The sequence below is a fragment of the Lissotriton helveticus genome, chromosome 4_1, assembly GCF_964261635.1.
Source record: "Lissotriton helveticus chromosome 4_1, aLisHel1.1, whole genome shotgun sequence".
Lineage (NCBI taxonomy): Eukaryota > Metazoa > Chordata > Amphibia > Caudata > Salamandridae > Lissotriton > Lissotriton helveticus.
The window spans coordinates 466,420,472-466,437,455 of record NC_136063.1 but is presented as its reverse complement, the minus strand read 5'-3'; the positions used below and the strand labels follow the sequence as shown (position 1 = coordinate 466,437,455).

The window sequence follows — 16,984 nt, the reverse complement described above, 5'->3', positions numbered from 1 at the left end:
TTCTTAACAAAAGCATTTGTACTTTATACAGGGACCTTGTTACTTTGCACAATAACCTTTGCTCAACGGGAGCCTGAAAGCTACGAATCAGATGTTAATAGTTGTGCTTAGGTACTCTTTGTTTGCTGCTACAGTCTCAACATCTTGTGTTATTTTTTAATTGTATCTCTTTTTAATATTCACTTGTATGTCACTTTCTAATTGGAAGTTATGATGTTTATTTTGAATGTTTGTATCTTTTATGGTAGTCTACCGAAACAAGGAGTTTGATGATGATAGTTATGTTCTGTCTAGGAAGGCCCACTCGATGCACCCGGTCCAGTTGAAATTTCAATTCAGGGGGCCCTCCTAAGATGTGGTGAAAAAGGTCCCTAACAAAGCCAAATATATTGTTCCCTTCTGCCTTAGACATCAACCCCTTATATGATTGTTCTTCCTTCGGGACCTATTCTCTAAATCCTCCATATGAGAATTTAAGTCTATATGTTGCTCTCGGAGACAAATTACCTCCTATTGAAGCACTTTGGTCTCCTCTACCAGGCCCTCCTCTTCATCTTCCATATCTGTGACCGGATCCCCCAGAGCGTCCACATCCCTACGGCCCTCCTATGATGTCCTGTGAAAGGGCATGGTGGTCATCCTGTGGAGTCGTGAAGAGTGCCTATAGAGAAGCACTAGTTATGGGTTTGTCTGTTGTCTGGTCCGGCTTATCCCCGGCTTGGTCCGGGTGCTGGGCCATATCTCCAACCGGACAAGTCGTTGGTCGGGAAAGCATTTAAGGGTGCGGTCCTTCTTGGGGCGGCTGGTCGCCATTGGGGATATATCCCTGCGGGGGTGGTTGCGTCTGGGATACCAGTATATTAGTTAGGCCGCAGTCTGTGGCACTATCCCTTCTATTCAGCGTGAGGAAAGCAGTTGAGGTCCTGCCCCTAGAGGTAAGTGGCGTCAGTTTACCCCACTTCCAGAGTCGCAGAGCAACCCCCAGTCGCACCACAGCCCCCACAAAGCCCAGGCCGATCTGCCCGTCGGCACCACTAAGGGGCAGGATTTAAGTTCAAAATTCCACTGACTACGGCATACACTGCACCGCATGGTTGTCATGCTAGCCAAGGAGTGTCTGTTCGACCAAGCTTCCTCTTCTCCTGTGGGCCTGCTACTTCTTCAGGACCCGGGACTCGGACCGGCGGCTGCTGCACCTGCCATGAGCCTCGCCCTTGCTTCCTCTCAATCCTTGGTGCCAGTACATGCAGGCCAGGGCAGCGTGATCAACTAGAGGGGCGCCTTTTCTTTTCCCTTACGGGCCCCCCGTTGCCATTTCAGAATATCCGCTGGTGCCGTGGATGTCGCACACAGGCCTCTCCCAGGGGGCCACATCCATTCGCCGGGGCTACCCGCCCACAATTGCCTGGACTATGAGGCTCACAAGCCGTCTGCGGTGTCCCTGGCCCAGACCGATCTGCCCGGCTGGTCACCATTGGGGATATATCCATGCAGGGGTGCTTGCGTCTGGGATACCAGTATGCTAGCTAGGCCGCCGTCTGTGGCCCCATTTCCTACTATTCAGCGTGAGGAAAGAAGTTGAGGTTCTGCCCCTAGAGGTAAGTGGCACCAGTTTACCCCACTTCCAGAGTCGCAGAGCATCCCCCGGCTCCCGGTCGCGCCACCGCCCCCACAAGGCCCAGGCCAATCTGCCCGTCGGCACCACTAAGGGGCAGGATTCAAATTCACAATTCCGCCGACCCCATCCTACACTGCACCTCATGGTTGTCGTTTGCCCCAAGGAGTGTCTGTTCGACCAAGCTTCCTCTTCTCCTATGGGCCTGCTACTTCTTCAGGACCCAGGACCGGGACCAGCCACTGCTGCACCTGCCCTGAGCCTCGCCCTTGATTCCTCTCAATCCTTGGAGCCAGGGCGTGCAGGCCCGGGTGGTGTGATCAACTAGAGGGGCCCCTTTTCTTTTCCCTTCCGGGCCCCCCGTTGCCATTTCAGATTATCTGCTGGTGCTATGGATGTCGCACACAGGCCTCTCCCAGGGGGCCGCCTCCATTCGCCGGGGCTACCCGCCCACACTTGCCTGTACTATGAGGCTCACAAGCTGCCTGCGCTGGCCCTGGCCCAGGCCGAATTTTCCGGCGATGTTCTGTAGGGGGGGGTTCATTCGCCAGCTTTCTAAGGGCCCTCCCTTGTGTCGTGGGTTCTACTCACTCTCAGGCCCAGGCTAATCCACCCAACAAAAAAGAGTGGAGAAAGGGCAGATATCCACTTAGCCCGGCCCCTCAACTACCTCCTCCGGTGGCTGCTATTGCTGTGTGCGGGCTTTACTGGGGGGCTCTCACTCTTAGTACCGATCTGTCGCCCTCAATTTCCGGGCCGAACCGCACTCCTGTGCAGGCTGCTCTCCTGCAGGCCAGCCCAGTCTTCGTGTCAGCTGCTCACAGGGAAGATCCGGCGGCTCTCTAAAAAATCCAGGCCCTGTCTCTCGGGCGGTCCACTGCAGCAAGTCACCCCTGTGCTTCCGCCGAACCTGGCAGATCCACCCGGGGATCTCCGAATGGGAGGGCCCTCTTGCATTCCCCCCACGGGCCCTCCCTGTAGTGGCAAGCGGTGATGCTGCATTCACAGGAAGCCCACGCCTCCCTGTTCTACCTCCTGACGCCGGAGCCACTCTCACCTCAGCATTCGCCCAGTCGGGCACATACTCCGGCCTCTGTAGCTGGTGGAGCCGGCTAGCCCCGATCATCCTCGATCTCTGGCCAAACCTCCGCTGTCATCAGGCACGGCCCGGGCCCAGGCCTCCCTCCGATCCTCAGCGCTGGCGCCGCCCAGAGGACCAGATCGCCTCCCCTGGCGTCTTTATGCATGATCTCACCAGTCACTAAATTCTCCCTGTCAAAGCCAGCTTGTGCTAACTCGATCAGCAGCTCCAACTCGGCCCGGAACACAGTCTAGGCCTGCGGTGGGCAGGAGAGACAGCGAGGCACGTTCTACCTCAGTGCCAATCTTGGCCACACCTCAATGTTGTGATTTTAAAGGTGCGAAGGTCTTCAACCAGTAGCTTGTGAGCTACTGTAGCTCTCTAGCTATCTCTGAGTAGCTCACCGGTGTGCCGCTCAGCTTATTAAATTAAAAAGCTTTTGCTTGGCTGAATTCCTATACAAATAAAAAAAATGGAGATTATACAACACTAATAATATTAGTAGCTCTCAATGGGTTTCATTGAACATAATTAGCTTTCAGTACAGAAAAGGTTGGAGATCCCTGCCTGGTGTCAAGGGGATGCGCTTTCAGGTAGCAGGTCTGCGGGCATTAAGCTGCACTTTAAATACCTTTATGACATATAGAAGAAATTAGCTTAGATATTAAAAGTGATTGTGATTGTAAAAGAAAAGAAAGCCTGTGAAATCCCAAAAATTATAGGTACTCAGGTCTGTTACTTGATAAAACTAAACTATACTTCTGGTGTTGACAGGACTGTGCAATATTTTCAATTGGTCTAAATTGGCAGAACTGGAACAGACGAGTGCTGCATTCAGTCAATGCATCAGTCGCAGGAATGCGCATAACTCGTGACTTTACTTAATTGTGACTAATATGGCAAACTAGTGTGGCTTCCTAAGCATATGAAGAAAGGGAATAAGAGGAGTAGAGTAAACTGAATAACATTTTTTAAACTCTACCTTTGCTGTCAGGATCCTGCAGCTTGTTTGAATTCATGTCTTCATTATCTGCTGAATAGTCAGAGTTGTTACAATTCCACCACTGAAGCAAGAAAAACAAGAATAATTATTTATTTGAAAGTGCTTCAGGGGTATTGATAACAAAGACCCCAGTATCAAAATACAAACTTATGAAATTAAGCTATATAGGGTGAGGCAGTAGAACATCTCTCATCACATGATAATCAAACTAACTTTGTGAAACTTATTATCACAAGTAGAAAATGTTAATTACAGTAGCAACATTAGTCCTCAGGTCCCTCTAACCTAAGCCCCTTAAGTGAGGAGGATTTCTCACCCCAGTCCTAAGCCCTTTTTTGGTTATTTTGGGTACTTGGCACTTGGGCCCCCTTTACACATTAGATATCCATGCCAAATGTGTGTCCTTTTCTCCTAACATTCTGGAGAACCGGGAAAATAGCCAAAACATAGCTGCAGTTCTTTTTTAATTTTATTAGGAAAAAAGTAATCTGCAAAAAGTGTCTTTATTTCTAAAAAAAAAAAGAAAAAATGGCATCAACACAGATTTTCTGTGCTAAAGTCACCATCTTCGCAGCTTTTAGGAATATGCAGAGCTGAATCAAAAACAAAAAAAATGTATCACAGTTTTTCCATTGTTCAAAGAGGTAGCCCATTTTTCTTTATTTTTGAGCTTTCAATCTACTCTCAGTTTGTGGATGAAACTGGTGCAAAGGCACGGGTGATCCCAGGAAGTAAAAATTTCTGAAAGATGGACACAATTCTGAATTCAGTAAAGGATCGTTTGTGTAGAACCCTCAAGTCTTTCCCCAAAAATTTGTTGAAAATAAAATGGTGATAATGAGTACGGAAAAATAGTCATTTGTGACAACGTTTACATCAGTAATTTCCTGTCACAACTGCAGATTTACAAAAGCAATATACCATTATATCCGCTAGACTCTTATGATTGCGAGGATATATAGGGTTTGTAGGTGATCCAAGAACCCGAGAGGCAACAACTGAGCACCACCGTACCATGTTTTTCATTGTGTACGGAGTATAGAGCAAATTCATATGGTAGGATATGTAGATTAAACAATGGGTATCAAGGAAAGTTGCGTATTTCTGAAATAGGCACAAGATATGGAGTTCAGGAGCCGTGGTTATTTGTACATCTCTGAATGTGGGAGTGACCATACTAGCATGTGATTCAGAGGGACTGTCTTCCTTCTTGCACACTGGCTTACGTTAGGAAGGAACAAATGAAGGGCAATCCAACTAGTAATAACAAATCTTCTAATATCCTATGCTGCCATATGTCTGCCGATGAAAATGGTATCTTACTTGTGTGGTGTTAGAAATGGGGATCTCTAGTTGGCAATGGCTGGCACCAATGTCCAAATAGGGACCCTTCTTCTGAAGTCAGGGCAAGTGGGCTACCCCTTTTGATAACCCCTGCTCAACCCTGTGGTAACGTAGCATGAGCAGTTAGGCCTATCTCAGAGGCAGTGTGTGAAGCATTTATGACCATGCAAAATAAGGCAGTAGCGACACCACAAAAGGACACAACTCAAGTAGGTATAGAAAAAATAGTATCTTTATCTAAAGTTTAACTAAAGACTCTCAAAGTGTTTTAACAAGCTAACACGCCAGTAAATCAGGAGGGACTTAAAATTGCAATAACGTGTTCACCAGAACGTGGCACTGACTGAGTTCAAGGCCAGGGCCTACGAGACCCGTTGCGCACCAGATACCTACTTTTGAAGGGGAGCCAGCACGTAGCTTCTCTAGGAAGCGGAGGCGGTGACAGGCGGAATCCCAGCGACCACAAGTCTTGGCTGCAATTGTCTGCAGCGTGCACCCACAATGATTCGGGCACTCGAGGACAGGCGGGCGCAGCACGTGGCTGCGGCGGCCCAGGGTGGTGATGGCGATGACGTTCGTCGTGCTCCGTGGTGGGCTCATATAATGGTATATTGCTTTTGTAAATCTGCAATTGTTTCAGGAAATTACTGATGAAAACGATGTCACAAATGGCTATTTTTCCGTACTCATTATCACCATTTTATTTGACAAATTTTTGGGGAAGGCCTTGAGGGTTCTACACAAACGATCCCTTACTGAATTCAGAATTGTGTCCATCTTTCAGAAATGTTTACTTCCTGGGATCACCTGTGCCTTTGCACCAGTTTCATCCACAAACTGGGAGTAGATTGAAAGCTCAAAAATAAAGAAAAATGGGCTACCTCTTAAAACAATGGAAAAACTGTGATACTTTTTTTTGTTATTGATTCAGCTCTGCATGTTCCTAAAAGCTGGGAAGATGGTGACTTTAGCACAGAAAATCTATGTTGATGCCATTTTTTTTTTTTTTTTTTTAGAATAAAAGACACGTTTGGCTGCAGTTGTCTGTAGCGTGCACCCACCACAATGATTTGGGCACTCGAGGACAGGCGGGCTCTCAGCGGCAGCAGCCCGGGGCGGTGATGGCGATGACGTTCGTCGTGTTCCGTGGTGGGCTCACAGCGGCAGCAGCTATCCCTTAGCTGCGGCGGTCCACGAGACAATAGCGACCCTCTGCGACAATGGTGAACAAGATGCAGCCACTCAGCAGCAGCATCTCTCTTTAGCTGCGGCGGCTCACAGGACAAATCACGATGATGCAATGTTGGCACAGGTGTGGGCACTCGGCGGCGGGAGCTCTTTTGGCTGCGGCGGCCCACAGGACAAATCACGATGATGCAAAGCAGGCAAAGGTGCGGGCACTCAGCGGCAGCAGCTCTCTTTTAGCTGCAGCGGCCCCAGGACAAATCACGATGATACAAAGTTGGCAAAGGTGCAGGCACTGAGCGGCAGCAGCTCTCTCTTAGCTGCAGCGGCCTACAGGACAAAGGATGGTCTCGACCAGGCTGGCACAACGATGGACACTCAGCGGCTACAGCTCTCTCATGGCTGCAGTGGCCCACAAAGATTCAACGAAGGTTCCGAAGTTTCAAATCCAGGCGGGCTCTCAGCGGCTACAGCTCTCTTTTAGCTACAGCGGCCCACACAGATTCAGTGAAGGTTCCGAAGGTTCAATTCAAGGCGGGCTCTCAGCGGCGGCAACCCTCTCTTAGCTGCAGCAGCCCACACAGATTCAGCGAAGGCTCTGAAGGTTCAAAATAAGGCAAGCTCTCAGCGGCGGCAGCTCTCTCTTAGCTGCAGCGGTCCACACGCAGAGCTAACAAGGGTTACCAGTCCGCTCTCCTCACAGTAGAACTAGAGGCTCCAGATTACTCGGCTGAGGCCTCACCTGCAAGTAGAATTCCTCATACAGGGATACTGATGGCTGATGGGGTGAAATCTAATGTCCCTGAGACTTCAGCAGGAGGCACTCTCGGTTCAGGCCCTCGGGTAGTTTCTTCGGCAAGCTTGGTGAAAGTTTAAAAGTCCTTTCCTCTGTTCACTCGGACAGAGTTTCGTCTTGACATCCAGAAGGAACACACCTGAGCAAAGTTCCAGCGCAGCATTTTATACCTAAAAAGTCTTTGTACTCCAAAGTCACAAATCACTCAATCCAGCCAGAACCAGTTTGATGAGGTCGGGGAGCACTTGGTTTACGAGGCGACATCCTGCCCTTCCAGAATGAGGGGGTCTGCTATCAGAAGCCCAGTGGGAGGCGGAGTCATCATTCACCTTGCCAGGCACGGCCCTGCTCAGATCAAAGAGTCATCCCTCCCCATACGCTGAATGCCAATCTCTATCCCCAGCCAGGTCTGACCCAGCTGGCACTGCTGCTTCAAAACCAGATGGCCAATACACATACTAGCAAAGCCTACAGGAACGCTTAGGCAAGCAAATACCGCGTTTCTAGAAGAGACATTTTTGAACATGGAATATATAAAGGGTCCTTACTAAAAGGTGTAGCTCAATGCGCAATGTGCAAAAGTGCTATACCGCATCCTAAATTCTTTTACGAACCCTCTGGTGAGTGAGAACCCAACGGTCCCCTCGCAAAAATTGTGCAATGAAATTGGTACCTTTTTTTCGCAAAAAATTGAGATCATATATGACAAAATTGTCCAATCAGGAGAGCTTTCTACTATCACCATGACTCCGGTAGAATCTGGACAGGCAACCATCCAATTGTGAGGAAGCTTTCCCCTGGTACCGCAAGAGGAGACTGAGTTATTGATACGCTCAGTTAAATCTGGATCACCACGGGATTTTATGCCGGTGAAAATCACCATCTCTCTCGCCGGCCACTTATCCCCCTCCATTACCCATCTCCTCAATCTCTGCCTGCCAGAGGGCTTGGTTCCACGGGACTGGAAGGCAGCCCAGGTTATGCCCATCCGGAAGAACTCTAAAGCCCCGCTCACCGAATTCTCCAACCTTCGCCCCATTCCTCCCCTCCCCTTCCCTTCTTGGGCAAACTTCTGGAGAAACATATAAACACCCATCTCTCCAACCATTTCGAACGGACGGGCAGCCTTGATCCATCTCAATCAGGCTTTCATAAAAAATACAGCACAGAATCAGCCGTACTAGAGGTAACCTATGACATCAGGATGACCCTAGACAGAGGCCATTCCACGATTCTGGTGCTGTTGGATCTATCCACGGCGTGCGACATGGTTTCCATGGGATCTTGCTCAGGAGGTTGGAAGAGGTTGGGCTTAGAGATTCGGCCCTACAGTGGCTGACGAGTTTTTTTATCATCGCGCTCCCAGGCGGTCAACCTTGGATCTTATCGTTCAGCTGCGACAGAGTTGTCCAAGGAAGTCCCTCAGGGCTCTTGTTCGAGCCCCACTTTGTTTAATATCTACGTGGCTCCCTTGGCCAATCTGTTAAGGTACAGTGGGTTTATCCTGCTTCTTACGCGGACGATATTCAACTGCTTTACCCATTTGATAAGTTTACCCCCTTCAGTTCAGGTTACCTTCTCCCTGGGAATGAGAAATATTTCTCAGTGGATGGGAACCAATTTTCTTCAATGTAATGTGGGGAAAACTGAAATAATGCTTTTTGGGGAAGCACGACTTTTACGGACCCCTGATTGGTGGCCCTCAGATCTAGGTTCTCCTCCTGCACCAAAGACTTGTGTGAAAAACTTAGGTATTCGCCTTGAACAGTCCCTCACTATGAAAGAGCATGCCATATATACTGCTGGTTCATGCTTCCATGTGTTGGGCCTACTGCGCCGTATTCTCCCTTTGCTCCCCGACTCCTCCAGGAAGATGCTAACCCAGGCGCTTATATTAGGCCGCCTGGATTATTGTAATAGTCTCCTGTTGTCCGCCAATGAGGCTGCTCTGAATAGACTTCAGGTCGTTCAGAACACGGCAGCTCGTCTGATTCTGAACGCACCACCAAGAACGGCCTCCCAACCTCTGCTGGCCCAGCTTCATTGGCTTCCTATACGAAAGCGTGTACAGTTCAAGGTGCTCTGTATCATCCACAAGGCCTTGTTCAATCCAGGCCCTAGCTATTTGGCAGATACATTTGTTCCCTATGTTCCTCGGCGGCCTCTCCGCTCACAAGCAAAACATCTGCTTACAGTGCCTAGAATCAAACGAGCCAGGCAAGGGGGGGAAGGCTCTATCTTATTTGGGTCCATGTCTCTGGAACAAGCTTCCGGTTCAAATAAAACAGTGTATAGAACTTCTCCTTTTTAGGAAACAGCTTAAGACCTTCCTGTTCACCTCCGATTTTTAGTTGTTAGATCTTCTCAGCCGGCCAGTCTATAGCGCAGAGATACCCCTTCGGGGGTCGATTCTGGCGCTTTATAAATAAAATAAATAAATAAATAAATGTCCTGAGCTTAAACATATCAAATTTGAATTTCCTATCAAGTTCCTGGGGTCAGATAGGATTAGGGAAGGTAATCCTCAGCCTGCCTATTGTGGCCTATGAGAACGGATAACTTATAGTAAACAGTGAAATGGAGGGTAAATCGCTATTAGAACATGCTACACAGACCTAGGCATTATGGTTATCCCAATTCATACAGTCATCTTTACACAGGGAGCATTCGCGCTGTGGCACCGATTAGCAGTGGCACAGCGCCCAGAGCATCTAAATCCAGCCAACATAAAAGATAGGAAACGAACAGAGGAGGGGAGTGATTTTGTGTGCTAGTTCAGCCTGCACACAGGGAAAACTAGCAAACCTGTACATTTCTGAGAAAATAGATACCTAAAGGATTCCAGGGTGGGTGACTTGTGGGGCTTTCACTAGGTAGCTTTACCCAAAAGCCCTTCCAAACCTCAAACTTTGGCAACAAATATATTTTCCTCACATTTCTGAAGTAGAAGTTTCTGGAATTTGTTGGGAGCCATAACTGTCGTACCACCAATTTCCTCAAGTCTCCTGATAAAAATGGTACTTCACTTCTGTGGTGAGGACTAGTGGCCTCCACAGTAAAGGCCCCAAAACGCAACGTGGACACATCACATTTTTCCGTTGAAAACTGCCCACTTTATTGCAATGTGGTTAGCAGTACATTTTGGGCACTAGCTCAGCGGGCACCTAGGGAAACCTAGCAAACTTGTACATATTTGTTAACTAGACACTTAGGGGCATCTAGGGTGGGCTAGCTTGTGTAGCTCTCACTAGGTTTTCTTACTCAGAAGCCCTTGCAAACCTTAACCTATGACTAAAAATACATTCTACTCACACAGCTGTGTGTGGGGATCCACAAATTTTGTACCACCCTTGTGCAGATGGGACAACAGACCACCATATAAAAGGCCCAAAGCGCTACTAAGAGAGCTCAGCAATAGTGGTAGCTGCAGTATTTTGGACTGTGCTGGGCTGTCACCGATGGAAAGCTCGCCCCAAACCCCATACATTTTATTTTAGACACCCAGGGATTCCAAGGTGCTGTACTTTGTATGGATCCTACAGGATTTCCAACCCACAAAGGCCTTCAAACCTCAACCTTTGCGTAGAATCAAAAATTTTCCTTACATTTCTGTACTAAAAAGGTCCAGAATCAGCAGGAATCCACAAAACGCCTACCATCTAGCGATACCCCACTTGTCCCAATAAAATGGCTGCCCCATTTGTGTGGTTGGGCCTAGTGTCTTGACAGAGGCAGTTCTAACCAAGGTCAATTTTAGTCTCCGGCGAGGTTTCTGAGAGGGTGCAGATTGCGGGTGAATATCCCCATCAATGCCTTCACCCCCCCTGCTGGGTGGAGGAAGCAACAAAAAATGTGTCTAAACCAAACCCTGGTGTCTAGTGGGCTTTCTACCTCACACAGGGGGCAGACTGGATGTGAACATGGGGCCCAGGGTGGGGGGGGGGGGTGGGGGGGGGGACAGACACAGGGGGGTCACTTCCTCCCACAATAGACATCCCTTGTGTCTAGTGGGTTGATCCCTGCTTGGGGATCGTCCTACTTCAGCTACCCCCAAGTAGTGATCCACTTGAAAGAGATCTTTGGAAATATGATACTGCCCTTCCCAATGATACCTTCCCTATTCAAATTGGAGTTCAAGGGTTGAGATATGGCCCTGTGCACCGATTCTGTGAAAATTAAATGAGCTGATTGGCGCATTTCACTTTTATTTTGAAGGAAATAGATTCCTTTTCAGCCCTTCCTAGTGTCAGCTAACGACAAACAGACGTACTGAGGAGGCAGTGAGGCATCAGCCAATTACCATTTTCTTTTTTTACAGGCGCAGTGTGCACTGTAGCAGCACCAGCCCGGGGCTAGAGATATGCTGGGTGTATCCTCTGATGCAGATTGGCAGCAGAGGAGGACTGAAGCAGGGCTGAATGGACGCTCCAAAGTGTACATGTCACTTTGGCCGACTGTTCTGACAGTCGCACTTTGAAGTTCTCCACTCAGCTATTGTAAGACAGCTGGGTGGTGACCAAGCATAGGCCTCCAGGGTCTGAAGGAGCGTCCAGCCAGCCCATTCCATACACGTCTCTCATGCTGGTTATCAACATGAGTGCAGCGTCTGAAATGGTTAGGGAAGCTCTTCAAGCATCGGAGAAGGGGAAAAACACAGCAGAAGCGCAGACCATGGTCAAGTAGCATTTTATTTTATGTCATGTCAGAAGTTCTTATATAGCGCAACTTATCAGCGTAAGGTCTCAAGGCGCTTACAGGACAAAAACGATTGATCACATGTGATGCTAGAGAATGGGGAGGGAACTATTTGGGAAAAAGCCAGGTTTTTAGGGTTTTGCGGAAAAGATTGTGTTCAGTGATGGATGAAAGATGGGGGGCAGCTTGTTCCAGAACAGAGGAGCAAGATAGGAGAAAGAGCGCTGACCGTATCTGGAAGTCCGGGCACGAGGTTGAATCAAGAATGATTTGCTGCTAGATCTTAAAGTTCTTTTAGGGACATACCAGTTGAGGTTTTTTTAAGGTATTTAGGCCCATTATTGTGCGGAGTATTATGTGTTATGCTCAAGATCTTGAAATGGCTTCTCTGGTGAATGGGGAGCCAATGGAGCTTTTTCAAACAGGGCGCAGAGGATGTTCTAGGAGGCAGATCGAGGACTAATCTGGCTGCTGCATTCTGGAGGGTCTGCAGTTTTGCCAGCAGTACAGCGTACAGGGCATTGCCATAATCAAAACGGCTAACTATCAAACCCTGTACCAGAGGTTTCCTAGTTTCTATAGGGAGCCACCTGAAGATCTTCCTGAGGCTGCGCATGATTCCATAGCAGGCATTTGTCACTTTGGTAATGTGATTCTTCATGGACAAAGCACAGTCGATTATGATGCCCAAATTCCGTACTGCAGATTTAGGGGAGGGACATACTCCCAATTCCGATGGCCACAATTCTTGTGTCCAGCATTTCTCTGCTTTGCCGAACAAGATGATTTCGGTTTTGTTTGCGTTTAATTGGAGTTTGTTTTTACACATCCAGCTGTTTATCTCAATCATGCATTTCTTAAAACGGGAACGGGTGTCAGCGTGATCTGTACCGCATGTGATAAGCAGCTGGGTGTCGTCGGCGTACGACACAGTTTCAAAGCCGTATGAGTTAATGATTTTCACCAGTGGTGTTAAATACAAGTTAAACAGCAGGGGGCTAAGAATAGACCCCTGGGGTACCCCCACTGTTACAGGATGGCTACTAGAGACCAAAGTGTCGACTCGGACGGTGGTGTGGCGGTCTGTCAGATAGGTATCAGAGGAAGGGCCCTCGGTTGGATTGAAAACTATCTCCCACAAACGATGTTTCAAAATGTAGTGGGAGATGGTATCAAATGCCGCGGATAGATCCAAGAGGATAAGGATGGCTGATTCGCCTTTATCCACTGCGAGCCTGATGTTATCCACAATTTCAATGACCGCAGCCTCCGTGCTGTGTCCAGCACGGAAACCGGATTGAGAGGGATCCAAGACCCTATTCAACTGTGCAAAGGCAGCGAGCCGTTTATTGACTAGATGCTCCCACACTTTCCCAAAAAAGGGCAGTAAGGAGATAGGCCGGTAATGGGCTTGCAGCGTAGGGTCAACAGAGATTTTCTTTAAGATCGGCTTTACTTGTGCGTGTTTCCACTTGGATGGCACAATGGCCTGCTCAAGTGAAGTGTTAAAGATAACAGTCAGGGAGTTGGCCAGAAGTGGTGTGATTTTAGTGCAGCGGCGCGGAGGGAAAGGGTCCATAGGGCAGCCGGATTTTATTTTGCTTAAGCCCTCCAAGGTTTCGGTGACTGTTATCGGATCAAATTCCGTCAGACAGGGAATGTCATGAGAATAGGCCAAGGGGGGAGGTAATGTCAAACTATTATTTTGCTGAGGATGGTCCAGGTCAGTGTTAGAAAAGGAGGAGTAGATTACTTTGATTTTATTATCAAAGAACTCAGAAATAGACTCTACCCAGTCTTGAGTGGGGCTAAAAGAGGACTGTTCGGCCGGAGGAGAAGTAGATTCTTTTAGTATTTTACATAGTTCTTTGCTGGAATTAGCCAAATTGTTTATACGCGAGGTTAAATACACTTTCTTAGCCATTTTGATGTGTTTTATATAGCATGAATGCAGTCATTTATATTTTACTCTGTCTTCTTCCGTTTTTGTTCTACACCAATTACGTTCAGCTACTCTGCTTGCTTGCTTATCTGTTTTTAGGGTGATCGTAAACCACGGGGAGACTACAGATTTCACATTGACCTTTGTTTTAGGAATGGTTGCATCCAGGGCATGTGAGATAGAGGGCTCTAAATTATTGTCCAATGAGGTGGCCTGTTTTATTAAGGGTTTAAAAGGAGCAAGGAAGGCTTCAGGTGTGAGTTTCCGCCAGGGTCGTATGAGCATTCTTTATTTACTTATTGATTTAGTTGCGGCTTGTGTAGGAAGATTAAACTTTAGAAGGTAATGGTCAGTCCAAATCATAGGAAGAGGGGCTTCGTTATTCAGTTTGGGCGAGCTAGTAAAAATTAAATCTAAAGTATGACCCGCACAATGGGTCGGGCCAATTACTCCTTGGGTTAGACCGAGGCTTTCCATTGTTCTAATTAAGTGACAGGTTTGGGGTTCCGAGGGTAGTTCAGCATGATAGTTAAAACCCCCAAGCAGGAGGAAGTTTTCAGTTGCCAATGCATGAGAGACTATTGTTTCTAATAGATGGTTAACAAATTTAGTTTTGGGGCCGTGAGGTCTATAAACTAAGGCCTCTCGCCAGCTTTCAGAGCTAGAGATTTTAATATCTACAATCATAATTTCAGCGATAGAATCGGAGGAGGCATCCATTAGTTTGATCTCTATTGAGGCTTTAGCCGCAATTGCTATGCCTCCACCTCTGCGCCCTTCTCTATCAGACCTAATTAGAAGATATTCTGGAGGGAAGGCGGACGCAATGTCTGATACCGCCTGGCTGTGGAGCCACGTTTCGGTAAAGAAACAGATGTCGGGTTTTTCGGTTTCTAATAAGCTCCGTAGCTCTATTGAATGTTTTGGTATAGAACGCGTGTTACGGTATAGTGCGGACAGGGGTTTGGTTTTTTCTTGACTTTCGTTAGCCAGTGTAGCAACAGGCTTCAGCATCGAAACTGTGTTAGGACTAACTTTGGCGTTGGTTGCAAGGGGGCATTTAGGGGTCTCTATCCCGGGAGTAATGTAAGGATATGCTGGGTGCAGTGTTATCGGGGAAATTATCCCTGGGAGGAAAGTGTTAGGAGCATTCAGAGATTTCAGTTTGTCGCTGGTGTAGCACAGCATTGTTAGTCGGTTCACTAAATTAAAAATGCAGACCCCAAGCACTAGCGCAACAGCATGTGAGTGGAATTTGCCGATTTTATGCTGTGTTTATGTGTAACGCATGTAAGTGTAGTGGTTGTGTTTTATTTAGTAGTTAGTATTATGTTTTTATTTGGGCCTTCGGAGAGAGGGGAGATTTTATTTTGGGCTTTTGGAGGGAGGGGTGGGTTACTTTGGTTTTGGAGGGTTGAAGGGTTAATTTATCTTTTGGGAAGTGGTGGGGCACTTCACACACCCCACCACTTTCAAAGGTTAACAGCTGCCCCATATGCAATAAGGAGCTTGCGGGCAAACTTTAAAAGTTACTGCTATCACAAACTCATTTTTCCCAGTCTTAATCAGGCACAATGGGTATGAAAGACTTCAGCATAACAAGCATTGGCAAACTCAATAGGTCGGTGTTGGCTGCCAGCAGTTTGGCTTTGACAATGCTTGTTGAATTTATTCAGCTGTTTTATATAGCTGGAACTCGACCCGAATGTATTGGAGTGCTCTACATGAGCACCATTTACATTAAGGTTTTTGCTAAACTTTATTGGGTAATAGATTAGGACTTGTATCTAAAACAGTGGCTAAATGCAAAAATATTTTTGGGTCTCAGAAAGCACATGTTGTCATAGATGTTCCTGGCACTGAAGGGAACTACTTTATGTGTGGATGCTTTCCTTGTGAAAGGGCAGAATTAAGTCACTCAGTGAAATTAGCCAAGGGCTAAAGAAGGCTGAGCCCACTGCTCCATGCTGTGTGCTTTACCAGGCACATTGGGAATGACAATTACAGACCAATGGATGAACAGGCCTGGCTGACAGTAAGCATATTGGACATTCAACTTTAGTCAAATCAAAAGGTCTTGGCTAACACCAGATCTCAAACGCACAAGGACAGAAAGGAAAGAGAAGGAAGGATATTATGACAGAGGAAAAAATAGAGAGAGAATGCCTTAAAAACAGGCTATAAAGTGTAGAGAATGATAACATAAAGGAGAGTTTTAGGAAAGAAGAAATAAGATGAAGATGGGGACGAGAGTAGAAAGGGGAAGAGAGTAGAAAAGGGAAGAGAAAGAGGAGAAAGGGAAGTAAGGACAAAACAGGAAGCGGGGAAAGCTGGAGGAAAGGAGAAAAGGTTGACAGGAGAGCGAGAAAATAGGACAGTGAGAGGATAGACTAGGGAGAAAGTAGAGCTGGTGTAAAAAAAAAAGTAAGAAAGAGAAGAAAATATAGGTAAAAACTATGGGGGATGGTAAAAGAGAAATGAGGTGAGATGAACATGTAAAGAGACTAAAGAGACAGGAAGACAGGAGTAAGTGAGAAGAGTATAAAAATGAAGAGTAGGCAGGATGATATACAGGATCAGATGAGAAGAGTTAACAATCATTGGCATAGCCAATAGGTCCCGCTTTGGGACTTTATAAGTATTTAGTTATGCAGCACAATATCCTTGGTGCAACAACATCAACTGTTGCATGGCTAAACACTTATAAGGTCCCAAAGGTGAGGCCTATTTGCTATGCCAATGCTTGTTTATCTATGCTCCTACGTTTTTTCCTTCCTTTTCACCAGTCAACACTCCATTCCTACTCTTTTCCTTCCTTCTTCCTTCCATTAGTAGAATGCAGAACATTGCAAAGAGTTGCTGCTTTTAAAACATTTGAGCCCACTACAAACCCCCGTCAGTCATCAGAGACTGGGGCTCAAACCCCATTTAAGTCATACTGATCTTGTGCGCCTGTTAAATAGTAAAATCAGGGCTAGGCATAATATCTATTTTAGTGTGCACATAAAACAAAGGCATGTGTTGTCTTAAAACTACAGTAAGCCAACGGTAAGTTTGTGACATTTAACCTAGTCTAGTCAACAAAAATTTGAGAAATCTTCAACTACAACCATCCCCCGTATGTTTGGAAAGGAATACTAGATGGAGGGTCGTCTTTTTTCAGCGTCACCATAAAAAGTAGATTTCATTAGGAACCTTATAGGCCAAAATCGGCCTCTAGGTTTCTCAAAACGTGCCTCTTTGATAACAGATGTACATATGTTGCACAAATAGCACTAGCTATAGGCAGAAATCTGAAAACACAAGCCCAACAGTTATGTCAT

The 16,984-nt window shown here is 46.9% G+C and overlaps 1 protein-coding gene across 5 annotated transcripts in view; it reads right to left on the bottom strand.

The window, feature by feature from the left end:
- C4_1H8orf88 (chromosome 4_1 C8orf88 homolog) overlaps positions 1 to 16,984 on the bottom strand; it is an 847,684-nt gene that overhangs the window by 363,764 nt on the left and 466,936 nt on the right. For all 5 annotated transcript variants that reach the window (XM_078685592.1, XM_078685591.1, XM_078685590.1 and 2 more), the window contains one exon: positions 3,679 to 3,760. In XM_078685592.1, coding sequence (XP_078541718.1) covers positions 3,679 to 3,760 — 82 coding nt within the window. The remainder of the gene's footprint in view (positions 1 to 3,678; positions 3,761 to 16,984) is intronic.